The 24,678-nt window shown below is 47.0% G+C and overlaps 1 protein-coding gene across 1 annotated transcript in view; it reads right to left on the bottom strand.

Annotated features, from left to right (window-relative positions):
• VWA3B (von Willebrand factor A domain containing 3B) overlaps positions 1–24,678 on the bottom strand; it is a 2,300,294-nt gene that overhangs the window by 1,350,805 nt on the left and 924,811 nt on the right. The window contains exon 12 of the mRNA XM_069636259.1: positions 17,847–17,977. Coding sequence (XP_069492360.1) covers positions 17,847–17,977 — 131 coding nt within the window. The remainder of the gene's footprint in view (positions 1–17,846; positions 17,978–24,678) is intronic.

The following is a 24,678-nucleotide window of genomic DNA, read 5'->3' as shown; positions in this document are numbered from 1 at the left end:
CATTCAGTGACACAACAGAGAGCATCTAACATCTCATGTTCTTCTAAGCAGTCATATACTTGAGAGTTCATATATGACAACATACATTAAATTCTGAATCAACAATACATGAAAACCGGGTAACAGAACAATATGAATACATTTAGTAGAAAGTATTACATCCCAAGGTTACAGAAAGAGACATAAATGAATAAATATACATAGCATATATAGTTAACAGCCATTCGCATGTGTGTGAACCTTAGATATGCAGTGCTACCTCTACTATTTAAGTGTTGCTATGACCCATGTGTTCCTGTGGGTCTGTACTCCTAGTGGGTTTCCTAGAGGTTAAACATAGGAGTTTCTATGTGAATCAGGGTGTCTAATTCATGGTCTGTTTATTGTTGAAAAGGCCACCTGGCATATCCCGGTCACGTCACTATTAGCTGGGCAGAACTCAGTTTTTAAGGTTCTGTCCCTTCTGTTGACCTTTCGGCAGGTCTTGGAGTGGTGTGCCTTCTTCCGGACCTGGTCGGTGGAACCCCTTGTGTTAAAATAAACCCTCCACCTGGGGTCTACTGGGGGTGTGTCAGGTGTATCAAATAGCACCCAATGGAGTCTTTAACATTAGAGCCTGAAGTGTCACTATTGCCTTAGCATCTAGGGGAATATTTACATGGTAATGTCTTCTCTGGGGCTCGTCGCTGGTGAGTGGTCCCCTGCAAAATGTGCTTGAAAGTGGTGCTGCACCTGTTACCGGTTCACAATGCTATTATCAGACCACTGAATGTCTGTGAGAAGCTGCCAGCTGCTGCGGTGAGCTCCTGTCACTCTTCACAAACTCCCTTGTCATCCTCCTAGTTTCAGTACCTGAGTGGGGGTTATGGGCATTGAAGTTCATAACTTCCTTTGGGCTTTTAGCTCTTGGATGGTTTCTCACACGATTTTCCCAAAAAGGCACAGCAAAAGAAAAAGATGTTAGTGTGAGTTGTGAGTGTTTGAGTGAAAGATGTGGGCATGAATGAATAATAGGCCATCAAGAATTCAGGTACCAGAGGGTCCTCCTCATGGGGAAGGGGGGGGGGGGCACTGGGACTCGTCCAATGTAGTCATGACATCTCCTCCTCCCATATGATCCTCCCTCATGAAACCACCCCAGGGTCAGGTAGCAACTGCCATCCCTGGCCACGTGGGAGGAGGTCACCACCAGGGAATCCGTGATGGCTCCACTGGATTTATGCAAAAACATGGGGGGTTCTGGGAGTTTCTCTACTACCAGCTTATATCCCGGGTTAGAGTCTCAACCAGAGTCTTTAGCTCACCATCCTTTCACAGAAGAGAAATGTCCACTACATATCAGTCTTTGTCCTGCCCAAGGGCAGTCCAGCACTGAAAATGCCTGGCAATTCTCTTCTGAACAAGAGTACCAACAGCAACCCCAGACACGTGTTTCGGCCTGGTTGTTCCTCGTCAGTGAGGTGGAACTGTGCCTCTCTAGGAACAGTGAGCAAGGGATCCACATCTGGATTACCCTAGTAACTTTGGGCGAAAACCCAAAGCTACTTATTATGCAAATACAAGGGGGTTTCTGGGAGTTTCTCTACTACCGGCCTATATCCCAGGTTAGAGTCTCAACCAGAGTATTTAGCTCACCATCCTTTCACAGAAGAGAAATTTCCACTACATATCAGTCTTTGTCCTTACTCAAGGGCAGTCCAGCACCGAAATGCCTGGCAATTCTCTTCTGAGCAAGAGAACCCTAAATTACTAGGGGAATCCAGGCGTGGACCCCTTTCTCACTATTCTTAGAAAGGCACAGCTCCACCCTACTGAGGAGGTCCAACCAGACTGAAACACGTGTCTGGGGTTGCTGTTGGTACTCTTGTTCAGAGGAGAATTGCCTACTATTTCGGTGCTGGACTGCCCCAGGGCAGGACACAGACTGATATGTTTTGGACATTTCTCCTCTGTGAAACATAGTGAGCTTAAGAATCTGGGTAAGGCTCTCGCAACCAGGACTAATGTCTGGCAGAGAGACTCCCAGGAACCCCCTTGTTAATTTCCATTGGATTTATCCCAGCATGTTATGGCTACATACCATGCATGGCATATTATAAATCCTCACACGTGCATTTGTTAGCAGCATATGCCAAGCAGAGCCTCGAATGCCACATTAATGCCACCCAATTGCAAGTAATTCCTCAAATGTATTACACTGGCACAATTTGCCTTGAAATGCATGATATTACAATCATGTCTGCAATATGCCTTTTTGAGGTTGTCCAACCTCTGCGACCATAGGTTCTTATTTTAAATCACATCATATTTTTGGTAAGTGCTTCTGGCTCAAAGTGCTTTGTACTTTTCCATAATTACTCTTCTACAATTACACCTTGAGAAAGATCTCCCAAACCTCCATACACATTGATATTAGCATCCTTTCACGTATTACTAATGTTATTTGGCCGTGTCCTTTAAAATGCACCATTTAGCACAAAAGGCAACCAAATTTCCCAGTGTAGAACCGCCAAACCCCTCATAATGCAGTGTATAAATCATGTAATGTTTTATCAATATTACTTGCTCAATGTGCTTTTATAAAAGAAATATATCTTTCGGGACTTGGACTTGCAGCATTCATTAAAATTGAGGTATTATTGTTTTGTGGGGCTTGCGTTTTAGGCAGGGGCAAGCGATCAATGCAGGCCCTGGGCAAAGGCCAAACTGAACATTTTCCCACCTAGAAATGTTTTATTAGTACCCCTGAGCTAGAAGGAGAAAATATCCATGTCAAAGGAAAGGCAAACACATGTTGGAAGCACTTTGTCCTGAAGCAAGCTGGGTAGTGCATTCCAAGGACTGAGCAATCAAGAAGCTTGCTGGGGCTAAAACACTTAGACTGAGTTTTGAACAAAGAAGAGGGTGGGTGCTATATCCTGGATAGTGTGTATTAGAGTAGACCAGAAGAGAGAGATTTGTCTGATTTGTCCCTTAGATATATCCTTGCACCATTAAGTTCTCCATCCTGACACCTTGTAAGATAGAATGGGCCTCATTCCGAGTACGGCGCTAACCAATGGCGCTATTAACGCCTTGGTTGACGCCGTACCCGGAACGGCAGCGCCTTGGTGGATGGCGGAATCACCGCCCCATTCCAAGGTTGGCGGGGCGGTAATTCCCCATTCACCAAGGCTCTTCCCCATTCCCAAATGAGCCCCCATAGGGCTCAATGGGAATGGGGAAGATGCAAATAACGGTGACCGTTCATTACGGTCACCGTTATTGGCTTGCAGGCCCCTTTGCGCCCTCGACTTTAACACCTGCTCAAAGCAGGCGTTAAAGGCGAGGGCGCAGAGGGAACTCGGAGTATGGCGGTAAGGGAATACCGCCACCGGTCTCGTTACCGGTGGCCGCTATCCCTTACCGCCATACTCGGAATGAGGCCCAATGACTCCTTAGTTGTAGTTGAAAACCGTAGGCCCATTAAGTGTTCCCCAAACTCATACTACTGCTAGCAAATAAAGGTATTTAACTATATTTCTTATCATGTGCCTCTTCATAATTCATCACAGCCCAAACAAATGTGATGTACTGAGAAGCAAATGTTTCCACAAACCTTTGAGATCCTTATACACATAACAACCCAATCTATTTGGACTGCAGGGGAGTCTATATGGCGGAAAAACATTAGCTATTTCCTGGCTAGGGAGGATTACTCTGATTACAGGCATTATCCTCCCATGGCTTCTGCATTTCTTTTAGCACTCCCCACACCCTCTCCTAAACTACATTTAGTAGGCCTTCATAAGGATTAACTAACATTCATAAGATAGATAAAAACCTGAATATCCAAACGGACTCTATTAGCCAGACACGAAGAGAAAGAGTTTGAGTTGACCTGATCTTGATAAATATTGCAATGCAGAATAGTTATAAATATTTCTAATGTTGTAAAATAACGTCTCAGAAACATTGGCAGGCCATTAATTGTTCTGTTGGTGGGAGAAGAGAGTGACTTGATGTCACTTAGAGAGCACATTTAATATTACTGCAAGTATGACAGGCCTTGGGTTTTGTACAATAATCTGGTCACACGGTTGATCCTAGAGGCATAGGACACCATAAAACTTAGTTGAGTTTGGCATCCTTCTCTTCACCACTCATCACTATCCATGCTAAATTCAGATTCTTTCTAGCCTTAGCCAAACGTATCAAAATAAGAGAGAGGAATGATTGCTGTGTTTGCAATTCAAACTTGATCCAAAAAGACAGAATTACATTTTTACAAAAAAGTAGAAACGAATTCCGCTAAAAAGAGTCAACGATGTCTCAATATGTAAAACTACTATGATAAATTCAAATATCAACGATAACAGCAGGGGGTGACTAGATCCCACCATAGTTGGCCGTCAAGCACCACATTGATTCTGAAAGTCTTTTGTCATTGGGGAATGGGATCCTAGTTTAATTTACCTGAAACTGCTGAAATGAACATTTCTTGGGAAGTAGACTTAGACTCTATGGGTAGACATAATGGAGGAAGAAGGAAGGGTTTTTGAACTACGGGCGTACATTCCGCTTTTTGTGTCCAATTTAAAGAATGACCTTACAAATGATTGCACTCAACACCATCTAGATTGAACTTTATCTCACTTAAACATTCCGGTAGCTGCTGTAAGAAATTGTGACATCACAGGATTACTTCTCCATAAATGGTGGAGCTACTGTAAAAATAGTTCCCTTTTTGACAACAGGTGTTGTACTATATTTCGTAGGTCTTGGACAAACAGGTATCATGCTATCAATTACTCATAGCTCTAGGCATGATAATCAAACAGAAATAACCTTTGCTTTCTGCAAGGCACCACAAAGTGATGACCAGAATTGTATTGCCAGCCAAAATTGCTTATCTGTAGCTTTTTGGAGAAAGAAGATCCGCCCACTGTCAAATTGAATTGCGGTGCAGACCAGCTGACAGCAAGCATCAATGACCAAAGACCTAAGGTTTTGTGGTAACCATTGTTATCTTATGTGCCCTCACAATGATATTGTTAGAATGGCAAAAACCTCTGTAGGATCTGGAGAGCAATGTTATCCAGCCCAGAATCATTGGCGAAGGAACAAAATTGCTTGGCCCCCAGACTTACTAAATTGTGAAATGCCTCCTTTAAATCAGGTTCATTCCTTCTTCCCTGAAAGAAGCAATATCACCCTACATAAGACACAATTAAACTAGACCAAACAGATTTATTGAACTAACAGCCCATCTGAAACAACCAGTTTGAGGTAAAAATAATGGAAAACATTGCTACTACGCAAGTAACTAAATACAGTGCGAATAGCTTTTTCCAATGACAATGAATGTGGATTTAGAGCACAGAGAAGCATGTATGAAATAACATATCCTTAGATCTCTTGAAAACAACTCACCAATTCACTACATGCCACCAGATCAACTGGTCTGCCTATGAACGCTGGCAGTTTGCAGTACCCATGGTGCAGAACAAATTAAGAGACATGGACACTGGTCCTCATTCTAAGTGTGGCAGTCCGGAAATAAGGGTGCCGGCTGCACTGTCCCGGCACCCTTTCCGGACCACCACACTACAACTCTGCCTTCTTGGGGCGTTGCACCCAGCAGGATTGACCTCCCGGGTGCAACGGCCCTGGAAGACAGAGTTGTCACGGAAGCACTGGCACCGTTAAATCGGTGCCAGTGACTCTGTGAGCTCATTCCCATGGAGTCCTAAGGGACACTAGGGGAATGAGGACTTACCAAATCTGCTGCCTGACTTCCCGTTCCACCGGTACTTGTAATGTGCCGGTGGCACAGGGAAGTCAGGCAGTGGATTTGGTGTTACGAGGACGGCGGTAACAATGACTCGTAATGAGGCCCACTGCCTCAAACGTGAGGTGAAGAGGATCGCGAAATCGCTTTGCTTCATTTGAGACTTGTGCCTCTCACCAGCTATCATGAAATGAAAACGGTGCACCTACGGGATGTCCCCTGATAAGACAGTACCCTACAAATCACATAGAGTTTTGTACACACCAGGAACATTCCTTTGAACTGGCACAGGGACTGGTTTTTAACAAAATTTAAATTGACAACAGGAAATGCTGAAAGCCTCAGTTGAAAGTGGAGCGCTCTGCTTTCATGAAACGCAGGCGTTACTGCTTTGCTGTGTGAGAAACCTCAGGGTGTTCTCAATTGAAGACCCAAGGGATTCTTTGTTCAGGTGGCCAGGGAGGGCCATCGCGCTTAGGTCCCAACCCTGGGGGGTGAACAATTTAGGGAGGATCACCTGGGCAAGGGATCTCTGGGGACCTTGGGAGAGAACCCAAAAGGTGAGACATGGTATTCCCCCTCCCCTGCTTCAACTTCCTTACCCGACATCACCTCAGCATTTGTAGATTACTGTTATACTAACTCCCTACAACCTTATCCCTTACTGGAAAACCAACCTGGGATACCAACTATAACGGAACAAATTCTAAAGCACATAACAGTGGTGAGGAATACCCCTTCTGTATCAAACACCTTTCAGAAATCAGTTTCTCAGCTTTTTCTTACTAGGGAAGAAAATGGCAACCCCACCGTTTTTGTTCCCTTTCTCCTAACCACATTGTTTATAATTTTTCTACAAACATTAAGAAACACTACAACTCCCATAATTCTTCCCTACTGCTTTTTCCCAAAACAAATGAGACGAAAAAGAGGCTAATCAGACCCATGAAGATTACCCATAGGAAACAATCTACCATAGATTCCTATAGGCAGTCTCCATCTTGTCCCCTTAACAGGGTCAGGCAGAGTCAGGCAGGGCTGGGCAACCACTCACACCTGACTCCTGTTAATTCCCCCAGCAAGTGTAAAAGGTGGAGCTCACAAGCACACTCAGAGCAAGCTGGGGATGCTGGAGGAAGCACAGAGCCAGAAGGAGAAAGCACCAGCTGGAGCAACCCTGGAGAACCTGGAAGGACTACAAGGACATTGGGCCTGTGAGTACAGGGGAGGCTGCACTGTGGCGCGGGAGCTGTGTCTCCAGGGAGCCAAGCAGGGGCAGCTGGGGTTACCTGGCAGTGACCAAACCAGAGCTCATCCCCTGGGGAGAATATTAAAGCCCAAGCCTTTGAGGGGTAGGTGGTGCGACCCTGACCTCAGGAAACATCCCATTTAAAACCCTGTAGCTCCACTAACTACCAGAATGCTGTTTTAGGAGAGCTGGCGAAGTGGGAGCAAAATAAGACTGTTGCATTGTGGGACTTGAAGTCCAGAGGCATTTTTTTGTTTTGTTCTGGTAACAGCTGAGCGAGGCTAGGAGCGTGAAAGGACTGGACTTCAGGAGCTGCTGCAAATGTGAGATTGGAGGGCAGAAAGCCAGAGAACTTTACGAGGCGGAGAAAGTCTCAAGAAAGCCAGGCAAAATAACTGTGCTCACATAAAGCAACTGATAACCCGAGTTGGAAGTCATCCTTCTAGGAACCTTGATGAGAAGCCGGCTTCCCTCCCGGTGAATTATTAAATTGGGGAGGTTCGATAAAGCTACGGGTAAAAGAACCTTGAACTCGGACACGCGAACAATATTACTACACATCCGGTGAGTTATCTCAAAGAAGAACAAATTGCCTGGTTGTTTTTGTTTGAAAGTAACTGTATCAAGATAAGGTTGTGCATAATAAGGGAACCGCAAGTAAAGAAAGATCAACGCTTTAAAAAAAGACAGAGCGATACAATGTACACAGAGTGGTCCTGCCGTTGGATACAACACAGTCGAAAGTCTCTTTAGTAACGCGCTTGAATAAAAGACACTATTGAACTATGTACGGATGAAAGATATTGTTGAAAAGAGATAATATAGTGAATTGAAGCTTGGGCCTGATCAAGGGGAGCTTGTGTGAACTGGAGAAACGCATTTCAAAGCCTGAGCCTGACTGAGGTAGGATTTTGATAACTATGGAAAAGGTATTGAAGGCCTGAGCCCCACTGAGGGTGGCTGATGTGGAATGTCTAAGGCCTGAGCCTGACTGAGGAGGCAAATGTGAAAGATAAGAGCTCTGAGCGCGACTGATGGAAACCATTAATAGTGTGAGTGGTTCAAGCCTGATGGAGAGAATCCTGTGATCTTGCAACTGTAAGTACCAGAAAGCATTGGGAGAAAGTGAAGGTAACAGTTGTCGAAGTGGTCAGGCATAGTCAGAAGCCAAACCTATGCCATCTCGAAAGTCTTCGACCAAGAAAGCTTGGTATCCCCGAGACTCTTATGAAAGATTGTGACTATTAAGATTTTTTTGAAGACAAAGACGTCTATTTGTGGAAATCCTTTGTTTTTGGAAAGCCCAAACTAACAGAGTATGAAAGAAGCGTGAACATTCTGTTGACTCACCCCAGTAAGTCTGAGTGTGCCTCACTGGGGAAAACTGTGATGCCAAAGACCCTATGCCCTGGAATCCCATTGTCCGAAGGTGAAATCGTGGGGAAGGGATTCATCATTGCTTCAAACCCCTTGTCATCCTGATCCTTTTGTTGAGAACACTATCCTTTTCATTTTGTGTACATTTCCCTTGCTCCTTTTTGAATTAGAATTAAGGCAGGCATTAGGTTTAGAACCTTTTATTTTGATTGTACTGACTAGGACTGTTTCACTTTTACTTTATGGTCGGGTGTACTCTCGCTTTAGTTTTAGGGCCAGTTAGGAAGTCTCCAACCCCTTGCAAAGTTATAAATAAAGCTCTTCAACTTGCATCTCTTGTTTGTGACTCTCCTTTTGATACCATGAGTTCTTCACAGCTGAAACAATGTACATTACCGAAATCAACAAGAAATTCCGGTGATGTGCACAACAGCATTGCATTTCATCAGTAATAACATCAGTCCCTATAAATCAAAGAACTGCATTTCCAAAAATGTGAAATATAAAAGTGATACTTGTATAAATGCATGTAGAGTTCCATTATGATTACAGAAGGATCTGCACATGCACAATTTTAAAATAAGGACTACATTGCAGTTATAATGTATAGTAAATAAATGGTTTTCAAATGTGGACTTTGGCAATGCCAAATGAGCTCTCCAGTGAAATCTGTGACAAGCTCATTTCTTCTGTTTAGCCTTGTGCGACGATCTACTGGCGAAGGGTTTGTGTGTACCAGGAGATTTGCCTTGGCAATTTGGAGTCAATAGGCTTGTTTGTCCTTTATCATCACAGAGCAAAGAGCATCTGTACAAAGATTCCTGTGTAATGGGACATATTTCACACACATGTAATAGGCTATTCTTAAAAAATATCTTTAAATTCCAGCAAAGCTTTATTCATGGTGTTTGCAAAGGCTGTCACCTCTTATCATCAGTTAAAACAATAAAGTCGATCAGATGCCCAGTAATGGAAAATAGACAATGAGGCATTGTTCTGGGACAAAGGTTTCACAATTCAAAGAAATGAAACTTAACCATGCTGCAGAAATAAAGTGGGCAATTGGATTAAAATGTATTCATGCATTTAAAAATAGATTTTAATGTAAATTAATCCACAACCACATGACTTACAAGCTAAGTGCAAAGTATTTTACAACCGTGAGATCCTCTATCAAATCTATCTAAATTTGACATTTGTAGGATGATTCATAATTAATAAAATCAGAAATGTTAATAAATAATTCTTATTTGTTCATAGTATTCATGTTGAGTATCACTGTTTTTGTAAGGAACTCAAATAACTATTCAAAAGTGAGAATGAAAACTCCCCAAATGTAATTTAAAAAGGTCCCCTACAATAATTTCCCAGCAACGTCCCTGGAGTGGGAGGGCTTTGAGGAGGTGGTTTCCACTGGGCAGAAGCTCATTCCAGATCCAATATCTTGATATTTTAGTGTGAAATGCACAATATTTAAAGCCAACTGAGTAGAAACTATAGCATTATTTCTGTGAACAGGGCACATGGGTCGATACATTATTACTAACAGAATGCAAATAGGATATTGTAGTTTGTAAGTGTGATTTATATCCTGCTTTCACTGTAGTTGAAACTGAGTGAGAAACTGAGTGAGATTACAATTACGTAAAGACAAATAGTATTTTGCTTTCCCTGTGCTCTGTGTACAGTGGAAAATAGGGAGCATTTCCCAGCGCTGAGAGTGTAGCAAGTTTGTAAATGATATCTTAATAAACTGAATCCTGCGGTTTACACAGGTATAGTCAACACCTTAGTCTGAGGAGTCAGGAATGAAACTTGGACACATGTTAGTTGTGTTTTTAGTTAAGGACTTTAACTGATAACAAAAGGGTTGGGGAAAGGCCTCTATGACCTTGATCTAATAGGATTTTCCTGACCTAAAATCAAAACTTAAATCTGTCTGTATCGAAACCGTCCTTGTGCCCAAAATGTCTATTCTGACCCTTATACTATAAACTAAATTATAAGGTGAAAAGGGAAATGTCTTTAACTTTAGGGGATTGCAAAAGAGTTTGTAAAGGAAGAATAAACAGCTCCAACACAAAAGTGCAAACCCCAAAGGTGAAAAGCCTTGGCTCCAGCGGGTGGCTCCCTTCCCCTAGAATTCTCCTCAAGACAAATGATTCTTTGTCTAACAGTTCTTTGTATCTTTCTTGGCCCACAACACAACTATTCTTTACAAAGCTGCTTTGCCCTGTAGTTCCACTTCTTTCAAAAATGTTTTTTTTGTCTGGTAAACACAGTTCAATATGTCCTCTTATGCCTTCTTGTAGCCTTGCAACTGCTTGGTATACTCACCTACCAGGAGTTCTCATTCACTTGTTCCTCTTCCTCCACAGTTGTGCATACCCTTCTTGGTATACTATATCTCCTTGATACATTATTCGATTTGGATTCCCCACATATTTGTATTCCATACAATCATATCATGTTAGGGGCCTTCTTCGCAATATGCTTTCTTGTTTCTTATTCAGTCACTTTACTTTCTCCCCTTCTGTGGCTTTAATTATGATAATTCGTATTTGGCGGAGTTGCCGAAATGCCCTAAGGTCCCCACTGTGTTTGGGTCACTCACCAGCTCAGCTTGGCGTTCCCAGCCCTGTTCACGCTCAGGCGGCAACTGTGTCCGGTCTGCTTTCCTCGCTGGACTGCTTTTGCTTCACTCTGGTGTCTCCTGCAGCCTCGCCTCAGTATGCCTGCCTCCATTGGCATCATGGAAGGAGACACAGACAACAGTTTCAATGCATAACAAAAGGCTTTATTAAAGAAAATGTCAGGATGGAGTAAATCCTAACTTGCCCTATGCTAAGGTGGGATTTCCTTACATAAAGAAACTAAGGAAAGTCTGTGTCAGTAAGTTCAACTAAACAGTCTGTGTCAGTAAATTCAACTGAACAGTCTGTCTGTGTCCAAAACCTATGCTTGTCCTTACAACTATGACAAAAAAATGTGTAAGCATGTCAACTATAAACTAAACAGTGTTCCAAAAGTACATTTCTGAGCTATTTCCATCCGAGGCATACTCTCAGCTTCTTGTCGCCATATGTCAACAAGTTCATAACAATGTTCAATTTATTTTCTTTTGGAATCAAAGTAATAAAATTCCACACTTGTGTAAAGGCCAGGATGCCCTTCCACAAGTTCAATATCGTTTTATCTTGAAGCTTTGTCTTTAAACTGTATTTCAACAATTCTTTACAACTCAGGTTTCCATTCCCCAAGTCTGTTATGCACCAATGGTGGTTTTCTTTTGACACAACAGCAAACTTCCTTGTTACCATATAGGGGTGCTCTAGTCTTGGCGCAGTTGTTAGACCAAATGGTCCAACCATTACAGGTCACACAACCAGGACCCTTGCATTCACTTTCAACAGTTCTTTATTCAGCGGGTAGTAGTTCTCTGGTCTAGGCACAGTTGTTGGATCTCATGATCCACCCATTACAGGTCACGCAACAAGGAACTTCCAGTTCTCCTTGAGTAGTTCACTATTCAGCCAAACAAGTGGTTTCTCAAATGCAGCTCCACAACTTTAATATACAAGTGGTTTCTCAACCTTGACTCCAACTTTGCACTCAGAGTCCTTCATTCAACTTAGTTTCCTATTTGCTTTCAGTTAATTGGTCAATATTTACCAGGTTTGTTCTTTGCATTCAATTTGGCATTCAACGTTAGCAGTTGAGCTGGTTCATGCAGTTTAGTATTACAATGAATAGTCTTTGCCTTTTCTTTCACTTCGGTATTCATTATGTGTAAGTTTTGCTTATTTCATTCAGTTTGGTATTCAATAAATGCATTTTTGCTTGTTTCATTCATTTCGGTATTCAATAAGTGCAGCTTTGCTGGTTTTATTCAATTCAGTATTCAGAAAATGCAACTTTGCTTCTTTCATATAATTCGGTATTCAGAAAATGCAACTTTGCTTGTTTCATTCAATTCGGTTTTCAATAAAGGCAACTTTTCCTTACTTTAATGGACCGCTACTATATCCATGGTCCCTTGGAGTGCCTGGGTGGTTCCAATGTCCCCCACACTTACCAGGACCCAGCACCTCCTCTTGGCGGCTTCTCCCCAGTGGGAAAGCCTGTTTGCTGGGTGCTTCGGCCAGCACACTACGGCTGTCAGAAACAGTAGGTAACAATCCTGGGCTCACATGGGTTGACTTGGATGAAGTCCTTTTTCTTGTGGGATACTTGTTCTTCTTTCTCGTAGTCCTGGTTTCCCGAAGAAAGGGGCAAGCTTCCTCTGATGCCACCCTGATGGCTCTAACAGACCCAGCAGGCTGACTCCTGGGACACTGGCCAGAAACAGGGGAAAAAAAAACGGATTGGGGAAAACAACCCTGTAATGTCCGTGGGTCTTCGGCAGGTGTGAGGAGTCTCCAATAATCCATAAGGTGAACAGAGGAAACAACTGGAAGGCGGAGCACCGTAGAATAGAACTGCCAGCAATAGCACCAACAAGAACGAAGACCAAGGCAGCAAGGGACAAGAAACAGGAAGGAAAGGAAGAATCAAGGCCAGGAAGGAGAAAGGGGAAGGAGCCAGGAGTTAGGAAGGGCAAAGGAACTAGAGCACTGATCACGGTAATGAGCAAGGCAACTGGCATTGAGACGCGAGGTGTGCCAGCTCTCTGTCGCTTAAGTTCCATCGCACAGAAAGGAGACAAAACAACTAGACTGCTGCTCAGAGTTGCGTGGTAAACGGAGGGCGGCCATCTTGGGGGAAACAATGGTGGCCACAGCCTTGTGCCGACCCTTCCAAGCGGTCCAAAAGGGGCACGCGAGGAGGCGCAGCATGACAACGGCTCCTATGCGCAGCTCTGGCTCTGCTCCACACTAGCACCTGCTGCACGCCTTCCCTTCTGAGGGTTCTCTGCCCTGCACAGTCCCACCAGCAAGACTCCCGGGATAGTGGTCGGCGTCTCAGTGCTTTGGCTTATCGAGCTCCCGCATGGCTCATCTGCTGTGTCTTCCTCTTCCTCTGCTGCTCTTTGAGCTTCTGCATTCCACCTCTTATACACCGGTCCTTTAATGGTCTGCAGGTGTATTCCATTCATTAATGCTTCCTGGCTCTAATTACAAGGACATGCCGGACCTTCATGCATCTTCTTCGTCCCAGTACCAAAGTGGTGACAGTAAATGTTGTCTATTGCTCTCAGTTGCTTCTTCCTCGTCTCAGTACTAGAGTGGGGAAAGTGTGTAATGTTCATAACTCAGCTGTTTCTTCCTCATCTCAGTACGGTTAGGTACCCCGGGAGGAAAATGGAAGGGCACTACCTTATAATAACCCAATACGGCAGTTCAAGAGGAGAAAGGCAGGGTGAACCAAGGGGGCAACAAGGAGAGAAGCGACCTTGCCCTTTCCGACCCAGACCCGTAAAATCTCTTTGAAAAGAATTGTAAAACCGCAAACAATAGCCCGCGTGTGTTGCAGCAGATGCCAACGGTACACAGAGCCCTCCTACCCTGATAATCAGGACAGGAAGGCGCTTGCCACCGTCGTACCGTCCTTGACTCCAGAGACAAGAAAAGCCAAGCGGTTCATCACAGCCGGTGAGTCGAGGGGAGAGCCGATAATAAACCAAACTGTGTTGAACGAAAGTTAAAAGTGGCAAATGAAAGAGAAAACAAAGAACTGTTAAACTCTTCAGGGGAAAAGAAGCAGCAGAGAGGTCCGGCACCACGTGGGTGCTCACTGAGGAGACTTTGCTTAGTTCCCATACTGTTGAAACTACCAATGCCAGAAGGCCTTACGAGAGCCAAAAGCAGAAGATCAAAGTGGTCATACAGGGGTATAGCAAAACCCCCTGTACAGTCGAAAGTCTTTAACCTAAACGTAATTGGAAAGCTAAGGGAGACGAATCCTGCATAGTGAGAAAGGAGAAAATCTGTGTGGTGTGGAGTGAATCCGATGTAGGGATGCTGATAGAACAGGGCTAAGCCTGATGGCCCAAATGAACATTGTTTTGACAAGAAGGGAACCCGAAGGAGGGATGTCCACAGTGGACTGTTATAAAAGACATTAATATTTGTGAATCCAACAGGTCAAATCTTTTGATATTTGAGAGGGGGCTGGGCCGGAAGAGGGGGATCCAGGGGTAAAGAATCATCACCCAAGTGCAATCGGAAAGGAACTTTGGTTTGTTATTTTTAACACATTAGGTCCTTGGAGGAAAGAGACTTTTTGTAGAAAAGAGACTTAGCCACCAAAGGGCCCGATACCAGAGAACGGTACTGTTGTCTGGTGCTGGGAAAGCTCGAGCGTGTGCTGCGCTCAGGAGTCCCGACTTGGCCCGTGCTTAAAACATGGGGCAGACCCCCCTGCTACCACATCCTGACTTATCATTTGAGAACACTTCTTTCTTTCTTGTGAACCTTATCTCACCCTCTAATTTTGTATTTAGTGTAAGGATTGGCAATGGGTTTTTCTTAGTATAGGCCCTTTTTATTTGACAAGATGCCACTAGGACTGCCTTATTATTATTTGATCGTCGTAGCTTGCTCCCATCTTAGATTTAGGTTTAGATTATGCGTTTTTCCAACCTACCTATACAGTTTTTAAAAAAAAACTTGAACTGTGATCACTTGTGTCAATCTTTTACTGTTGCCACCATGAGTTCCTTACACTGGTCACATGCATAGAGAATCCAAGGGGAGTAGATATGAAAACACCCTCATGTTTCTCAAACAGTCCAGGTCCCGCTAGGTAGAACCCTGCTTTCCGTGATGGCCGCATGCAGAGCAGTTTTCCACTTGCTCCTGGCGTGACTGCGGTGCGACCTTTCCTCACAATGTTTCTCTTCTTCCCTGTTGGTGAGCCGCTTGGCTCCGCCACACTTTTTTGAGCTTCCACGCTTCGCGGTTGAAGGAGACATTCTCTTCCAGACAGCAGTAGTCTCTATGACTTGGCCTCTGATCTTTAAATCTCCTGCATACAGGTGCCCTTTGAAAACAACTTGAACGGTCATTGAACTTGTGGCTCCGTTCATTCTGTATTGCTCTTTCCCTCCTCCCCGCCCCAGTATTTGTTTGATTGTGGGAAAAAGAGTGCATTGTTGTCGGGTGATGTAGATTACTTGGAAAATCACTTTCAACAGTTTTAAAAGATAAATCAGCACTATTAGGTGAACAATTAGAACTGAAAAAGGGTGTCTTGGAGCTACCACATTTTTGACCAGGGATAGAAGTTGGGTCTATAGAATCCTGGGAAAGGGTTTCTCTAGTTTCCCTAATAGGAGGTGTAGATATACGGCAATAGGCCACAAGGGTATTGGGTATTAATGGTCATCTTCACAGGCAAATGGGGGATACCATGTCTCATACAATGAACCCATGACATCTCCCAAGAGGCTGTCGCCTCCTATGTAATCCTCCCTCATATAGCCAACCCCTAAAGTCAGGATCAGGCAACGGCTGGCGTCCACTGGCCAGATGGGAGGAGGTTACTGCTGGTGGACCAGTGATGACTACATTAGATTCATCACATAAGACTGTGAATCGGTGGGCACAACTCATAGCCTAAACTGAGCATTGATAAAGCAGAGTTTAGCATTTTCCTTCCTTTAGAAAAGATGTACTTCTAAATAAACCCTATGATTTCACCAATACAATTGTGTTGAAATGTGAGGACAACTATCTAAATATACACACCTACTTCAAGGGATTGGTGAGGTAAGTGGTTCTCCTTTCAGAAAATCATAATCTTGAGTGGATACATTTAGTAGATCAATTATCTTTCTGTGCTTTCTAAATTGATAGCACTGCTTCTAACACAAATCTGCAGAAATAGATGCAACTCATGATAGTCTGAATTCAAATCAGTTAAATCACAACCCCACATGAATAAATATCATTTACTATGTAATGTTTCTTTGATACCAACACCTGTTTTTATTATTGGAGAAAATACAGTTTTAATCTATTTATCAACCAGAGTTGTAATACAATGGCCAATAAGCATCAATGTTATCATTAAAGTATGTTGTACTGCTGAAATCTTATTTTGTATTACTGAAGATTAACATAAAGAAATATAATCGCCGATATATGGAGTGAGTGTGTAGTGTGCATTGAATTTTCGTGAAAAATATAGGCAGGTGGATTTTTGTTGTTGTAGCAAGCTGCCGTGGTTATGTGTATATACTGTCTTACAGTGACTTCCCCTGCATAAAGTAAGGGGACCGCCTTTGAGTTTCTTTAATTTGAATAAATGTAATTTTAAACTATAAACACACCCCGTTTCTAACCCCAGAATTGTGGGGCAGGATTGTTTACCATGGAGTGTTATACGAGGGATTGATATGATATGATAGGTTAATACCCAGAGGTTTCTAAGCGCGGACCCGGAGATCGAACCTGTGTGGCTCTGTGTTGTCTTGCTTCCAAGGTGAGCACGTTGCCCCTAAACTATCCTCCCAAACCGAGGATTGGCACTTGAAAACAGCAACATATCAACAGATATCTCATCAATTGTGCTCCTTCTTTAACCTCTCTCCCATTGTATGTAAAAAACAAGGTTATGGGCAATAAATTATAAGCAAGCGCGTTCATACAGAACTATAAGTGCTCTAAAAATAAGGGGACTGGGAAGAGTGGGGTAGAGAGGAGACACATGACTGGAATCTGGTTCTTGTTTTCTTATCTAACGAGAGCATGCTATTATTTCACTAATACGAATTAGAACACTGATAAATTACCATATGCTCTTAAGCTTGTAAACATAATTTCATCTCATGACAAAAAAGGGTGCATGTGCATCATTAGGAACACTGAAGCCCCAGCAATGTTGAAAAAAAAACAAGTGTCATATCCACAACTAATTCATTCCATTTAATTTAGTGAATGGGCTTCGATAGGGAGACCGGTTGCAAAAGTGAAAGGAACTATCTCACTTTACAGATTGGCAGCGATTGGTTGGATTTATGCATTCCAAATGTAGTCCATCCAGTCTATGCTCTTTGTATTTGTCAAAGTATCCCAGTCCACAAATGTCTCCCAGGCACTGTACAGCTACCTGTATGAAATAAACCAGCATTCCATCATTATTAAGGGTCTCCAATCCTCAAGAGAGGCCCGTCTTGCCTTCCCTGACTTTTGTCACCCCTTTAAACAAGCTAAACCATTTCAACAACCTTGAAAGCTTCCCTCCTCCTCTCCCCTTTCTCTATCCGTTTTATCACCATCACCAAAAGAATACTTAATAATTTGACTACTTGCCCACACACTTATTTGGAGCATTGGGACACACCGCACTAAGCTCTAATCTTCACGCTGTCTTAGATCTATCTCAACAAGTATTGATCTGAGACCCCTGTGAATACTAGCGGATCAGGACATGGCATTGTACAGTTAAACGTTTAACAAAAATTGAAAAGTATTACAATGCTAAAAGACACGATGTTACTCTACTTACTTATGTTTTAAGCCATTTTCTCCATTGTGATACCAGTCCAACATTAGACATTCAGCATAAAGCTTTTGCACCTTTTCCAGGTCCTGTTTCCCTTCTTCAATCTCTTTCATTAAAAGATATATGTCTTCACTCTACAAAAAGAAAACATTGCATGTATCATAGGGCTGTTGGAAAAAATACTTTTTGGGAAATTGTTTTTAATAGGCTTAGCTTTGCAAAATGAGACACTTCCAACTAAACATTGACAAATAATGAATAAAACGTCATCAAGTTAACCGGCATCCCCACTCTGACCAAATATTCATTCAATCATCACTTTTGAATTCACTGCCTCACACACAGCCATCTTTACTTAGCGATTGTTAACCATAATTATTCAGTTGAGTAGATGTCAATAGTCAGATTTGGTGTATTGGTCCCCCTGACACATGGGAACTTTGGCAGCCAGGCAGAGGGGGTAATTCATAGAATCCAGCGCACAAGTGGCGCACGCGGCTGGCGCACAGTGTGCACGTGCGAATCCCTGCGCCAGCCGCGTGCGCTAAAATCCAATTCCGCGGACAGCGTATTCATGGATTCCAGCCACCAAAACCAGCCGTGGCGCACAGTGGCGCAGCGACCCTGCAGCAGCGCCAGTTACGCCCCCAAGAACGCCTCTCGCGCAGGGAAAAGCCATCAATATACCCAATCCAGCGCAAAGGGCTGCGCTAACCCTGTACCAGCACAGCAAGCGGGCTACGTGTATCACTGGGGTGCGCGGGAAGTACCTCATGCGATTCCATCAGGGTACGTGTATTTCGGGGTGCGCGTGAAGTTCCACACGCGATATCAGCAGGGTACGTGTATTTCAGGGTGCATGGGAAGTTCCACACGCGATTACAGCAGGGTACGTGTATTCCAGGGGTGCGCCGGAAGTTCCACACGCGATTCCATCAGGGTACGTGTATTTCAGGGGTGCGCGGGAATTTCCACACGCGATTGGGCCCGTGCGAGCAGGGTACGCGTATCTCAGGGGTGCGCGGGAAGTTCCACACGCGATTCCATCAGGGTACGTGAATTACAGGGTGCGGGGGAAGTCTCACACGCAAAATCAGCAGGGTACGTGTATACCAGGGGTGCGCGGGAAGTTCCACACGCGATTCCATCAGGGTACGTGTATTTCGGGGTGCGCGCGAAGTTCCACATGCAATATCAGCAGGGTACGTGTATTTCAGGGTGCAGGGGAAGTCTCACACGCGATTACAGCAGGGTACGTGTATTCCAGGGGTGCACGGGAAGTTCCACACGCGATTGGGCCCGTGCGAGCAGGGTACGCGTATCTCAGGGGTGCACGGGAAGTTCCACACGCGATTCCATCAGGGTACGTGAATTACAGGGTGCGGGGGAAGTCTCACACGCGAAATCAGCAGGGTACGTGTATACCAGGGGTGCGCGGGAAGTTCCACACGCGATTCCATCACGGTACGTGTATTTCGGTGTGCGCGTGAAGTCCCACACGCGATATCAGCAGGGTACGTGTATTTCAGCGTGCAGGGGAAGTTACACACGCGATTACAGCAGGGTACGTGTATTCCAGGGGTGCGCGGGAAGTTCCACACGCGATTCCATCAGGGTACGTGTATTTCAGGGGTGCGTGGGAATTTCCACACGCGATTGGGCCCGTGCGAGCAGGGTACGCGTATCTCAGGGGTGCGCGGGAAGCTCCACACGCGATTCCATCAGGGGACGTGTATTTCAGGGGTGCGCGGGAATTTCCACACGCGATTCCATCAGGGTACGCGTATTTCAGGGGTGCGCGGGGAGCACCACACGTGAATTGCACGTGTGGGTCCTCCCAGGTGTTCCCTCTACACCCTCCACGGCCCCTGCAGGTGGCTCACACCACAGGGGCCTACCCTGCACATGTCCTGCAGGCACCCCATCCACCATGGCCATGCCCCCAGCCAACCCACATATCAACTTGCACTACTGCCCACCAACGCATGTCCCCCTGCACCCCCAGCCACCAGGGGCAGCCTCCACCAGGCCCCCACCCATGTCTCCCAGCACCCCCACCCCCCAGCACTGTGGGGCCCCTGCCAGCAGGCCCCCACCCATGTCTCCCAGCACCCCCACCCCCCAGCACTGTGGGGCACCTGCCAGCAGGCCCCCACCCATGTCTCCCAGCACCCCCACCCCCCAGCACTGTGGGGCACCTGCCAGCAGGCCCCCACCCATGTCCAACTCATGTTCCCCACCCCACCTCACCCCCCAGCACTGTGGGGCACCTGCCACCAGGCCCCCACCCATGTCTCCCACCACCCCCACCCCCCCAGTCACCAGGGGCAGCCTCCACCAGGCCCCCACTCATGTCCCCCTGCACCCAGGTCCTCACAATCCCCAATCATGTGTGTTATGGTCAGCCTCCACAACCAAAAGGCCCTACCAAGTAACCCATTCACCCACATGGAAATGGAAATTACATGTTACACCCCCAATGTTCATAAAGCAAATGAACCCATGTCCGTCACGCACAATGGTTGCAAATGAATGGGAAAACACCCAACATGACATGCATGAAACCAATGAGATGATACCACACAGTGAAGTATGAAAACAAAATTGTATTAAAAAAAATTGAATGCAAATGAAATGAAACAAACTACAAGGGCAATGAAAAAAAGATAAGCTGCATGTCCGTCCAAAAAAATCAAAACTACAAATCCAAATCCAAAAAAAAGTTGTTCAAAGTCACATTAAAAATAAAATCAATCCGAGAGATAAAAATAAATGCAAAGACCATTGCTCCATGGAGAATAAATAAAAAAATAAAACAATACAATGAAGAACTATGTACAAAACATCCAAGGGTCCATGAGCCCAACTGAACAAAGGAAACCTACAAAAAACCCTAACTAAAATGCAACTATATACAAAAAGTGGAGCTGTGTCCGTCGACTCCAAATCATAAGAAGAAACAAATGAAACCTAAAACTAAACAACTATATACAAAGGCGGCGGGCAAGTCCAGCGGCTCACTCCATGGTGTTCCGGGCCAGGGCATCATCAAACTCCTCTTCTATGTCCCGGAGGCGGTCCTGTTCCATGGCCCCGAGGGTCCGCAGGGACGACGCCATCTGCTCCTCCAACCCCCTGCGGATTGTCTCGAGGCACTCGGCCCACCTCAGGGCCTTCCGCATGGAGTTCTCCGCCCTGACCATTGTGAGCCGCGCCTCTTCCGCCCGCCGCCGCTCCGCACCTATATGCTGGCCCAACCGCTGCCACACGGAAGACACTTCCCATCCTGGGTCCTCCTGCCCTCCGGCCGATGCCTGCCCCTCCGATGTTGATGGCCCCGAGCCATGATGCCTCCCACGTTGACTCCGCTGCTGCCTCCGACGCCACTGCCTCTGCCAGCACGACGGCATCCAGGCTGATGGAATCCACCGACGCCGTCGTGCACGTGCCCTGCCTGATGATGCCGGCACATCCTCCATCTGCTGGGGTACAGTTGCTGTGGTGTCCACCCCTGCTGGACCTCTGACTCCCGACTGTGGCAGGGATGGGATCCCCACCAAGCTGGCTGCATTGGTCAGGGCAGGTCCACAGGTGGCCCTGGTGGCATCTGGGCTGGAAGACGGCAAGGAGAACGACTGCCGTATAGTCTCCACAGAGGAGGAGAGGGCCGCCAGATTGGCCGACACATGCAGGAAACCCCCGAACATGGACGATCCCAATTGGGCCACGTCGGCACGGTGCTCTTTGTGATGACGTGCGTGCTCCTCCTGGGAAGCACGCACGGCATCACGAATCACAGCCGTGCGCATCGCGACCCCAATCAGGACCTTCTCCATACGGCCAGGGGTCCCCTCGTCCGCAGGTGGAGGGGAGTCAGATGACATGGACATCCCCTCTACCTGCGGACGGGCCTGGGACGGGGCATCCCTGCTGGTGCATGGTGGTGCACCCACAGGGTCAGGGACAGCGACATGCACAGGCCCCTCCACGGTGACCTGTGCTGCCTCCTGCCCCTGCCCCTGGACTGCACCACTTGCACCAGCAGGGATGCCCCCACCAGGCACCATGTGCGCCTCAGTGGCGGCCTCCTCCTCCTCTGTGGAAACCACCAACCTGGATGGCTCCTCACCGTCTTCCGCCGTAGCAGGCCCCTGTGGGGGCTCACCCACCCCTTCCGCTGCAGCCGTGGGGGCATCCCCGCCGCCTTGCTCCACAGTGCCGTCTCCGCCCTCTTCTTCACTAGCCGCTGCGTAGAGGGAGACATAGAACACAAGCATCAGGGTACTGTACAATGGTCTCCTAGACAGGAAGCAATAGCAGATGAGTGCCACTGTCAAAGTACACTTCCATCATGTCCCTCCACAACACATGTGTCAGTCCAGGCAAAACACACACAGTGACAGTCATGGTGCATGCCATGGACATTTCCATACATGTCCAATGGACTCTCGAAACATACAATGTAATGGAACTCACATGCATCATGGGTCATGCCTATCACATGCACACACTTCACCTCAGTCACATCCATCTGGCCCTGTACACCCCAATCACAGTGGATACAAGGATGACTAGGCTGTATCAGTGAATCTGTAAATTGTCACAGACATGTGTCATGCATCCATGGCATCCACAAGTCACAGACACGCAGGTCAGGCACACAGACATGGACACCATATATGTACCTGGCATCAGCACCCATCCCTCACCCCCACCCATGTCCAGGAACAGAGACTGCCATGCTCTCATGTGTACAATCTGCATAGGGCTCCCCATGTCGCATTTAAACACATGCAACAACCGTGCAGTTCACACATTACTGGTCGCACATGCATTACCATGATGTCCCTGCACACATACATGCGTACATGGCCTATGTCACACATACAGGCAAGTATCAGACAACCAGCACACTGCAACATGCCCTGTCTCACACAGCAATGCTTGGCCACTTACCGCTCAACTCCAGACGGGTCTCCCTCTCAAGGACCTGGGCGTGGAGCGCTGGGTGTACACGTTCCAGGACCCCCATCTGGATGGAACTCATGCGGCCCCGGCCCCCCTCCACGAGGCGCCGGGCCTTCATGAGGGTCCTGGACCTCATGTCTTCCCAGCACTTCTTGACCTTCTGGATGGTGCGGGTTGCCACCCCCTCCGCGTTGATGGCAACCACACAGTCGGCCCAGATCCTCTCCCGTCCTTCCTTGTTGGCGCGGGACGATCCGAAGAGGGCATCATACTGCCCTAGGACTTGCTCCACCAGGACACCAACTTCGGTGGCAGTGAAGCTGGTGCCCCTCTGCCCCTCTGGCCGGGGGTTGCCACTGGTGCCAGATGTGGATGTGCCCGACATGGCAACCCCAGGGGCAGGAGTGGGTGGGCAACTGGGTCCCAGGGCTGGGCTGTGGAGCGATGTTATCTGAGTCGGGAGTCTTCTGTTCCAGCAGGGGTGGACACAGCAACTGGACCCCTGCAGATGGCTGATGTGCAGGCACCAAATGGCAGGGCACGGTGGCAGCAGGCAGGCAGGCAGGCAGCAGCAGATGGCACTTGGGAGGCTGCTCGGGGCACTGGGGGGCAGTAATTCGGCCTTCTGAGCAGGAGCGTGGTCTTCCGTGTGTTTTTGCGTGGCCAGCTTGATACGGAGTGATTTGGCACGTGGAAATCCTGCACGTCAGCGTGAAAATCGAGGAAAGGCCCTTAGCGCGTAAGCGCGTCAGCACGCGTACGCGATTTCATTGGACCAAAGGCCCTTACAGCGTAAGCGCGTCTGTGACGTTTTGCGCACGGGCGTTGCCCTGGCAGGTCTTGGAGATCCTGCGTGCCTTTACACTGTTCTGTACGTGCTTTTCGTGCGGTGCGTGTGTTTTCCATCCGTTGGGGTTCACATGCTATTACTTCACAGCGGGTGTTGGCTACGCGTTCTTCTACATGCAAGGCAGACGGTGAGTGGTACCCCGCTCCCCCAGGCCCGATCGCGTGAGAAACTTCACGCGAACCCCTGATCGCGCCCCTGAAATACACGTAGCCCGCTCCCCCAGGCCCGATCGTGTGAAAAAGTTCACGCGAACCCCTGAAGTACACGTAGCCCGCTCCCCCAGGCCCGATCGCGTGAAAAAGTTCACGCGAACCCCTGATGTACACGTAGCCCGCTCCCCCAGGCCCGATCACGTGAAAAAGTTCACGCGAACCCCTGAAGTACACGTAGCCCGCTCCCCCAGGCCCGATCGCGTGAAAAAGTTCACGCGAACCCCTGATGTACACGTAGCCCGCTCCCCCAGGCCCGATCGCGTGAAAAAGTTCACGCGAACCCCTAAAATACACGTAGCCCGCTCCCCCAGGCCCGATCGCGTGAAAAAGTTCACGCGAACCCCTGAAATACACGTAGCCCGCTCCCCCAGGCCCGATCGCGTGAGAAACTTCACGCGAACCCCTGAAATACACGCAGCCCGCTCCCCCAGGCCCGATCGCGTGAAAAAGTTCACGCGAACCCCTGATGTACACGTAGCCCGCTCCCCCAGGCCCCGAACCCCTGAAATACACGCAGCCCGCTCCCCCAGGCCCGATCGCGTGAAAAAGTTCACGCGAACCCCTGAAATACACGTAGGCACGCGAACCCCTGAAATACACGTAACCCGCTCCCCCAGGCCCGATCGCGTGAAAAAGTTCACGCGAACCCCTGAAATACACGTAGCCCGCTCCCCCAGGCCCGATCGCGTGAGAAACTTCACGCGAACCCCTGAAATACACGTAGCCCGCTCCCCCAGGCCCGATCGCGTGAAAAAGTTCACGCGAACCCCTGAAATACACGTAGCCCGCTCGCACAGGCCCAATT

This window comes from Ambystoma mexicanum, chromosome 7p (genome assembly GCF_040938575.1).
Source record: "Ambystoma mexicanum isolate Mex_15411 chromosome 7p, UKY_AmexF1_1, whole genome shotgun sequence".
Classification (NCBI taxonomy): Eukaryota; Metazoa; Chordata; class Amphibia; order Caudata; family Ambystomatidae; genus Ambystoma; species Ambystoma mexicanum.
The sequence above is the reverse complement of the archived record's forward strand: the minus strand, read 5'-3'. Positions and strand labels throughout refer to the sequence as shown.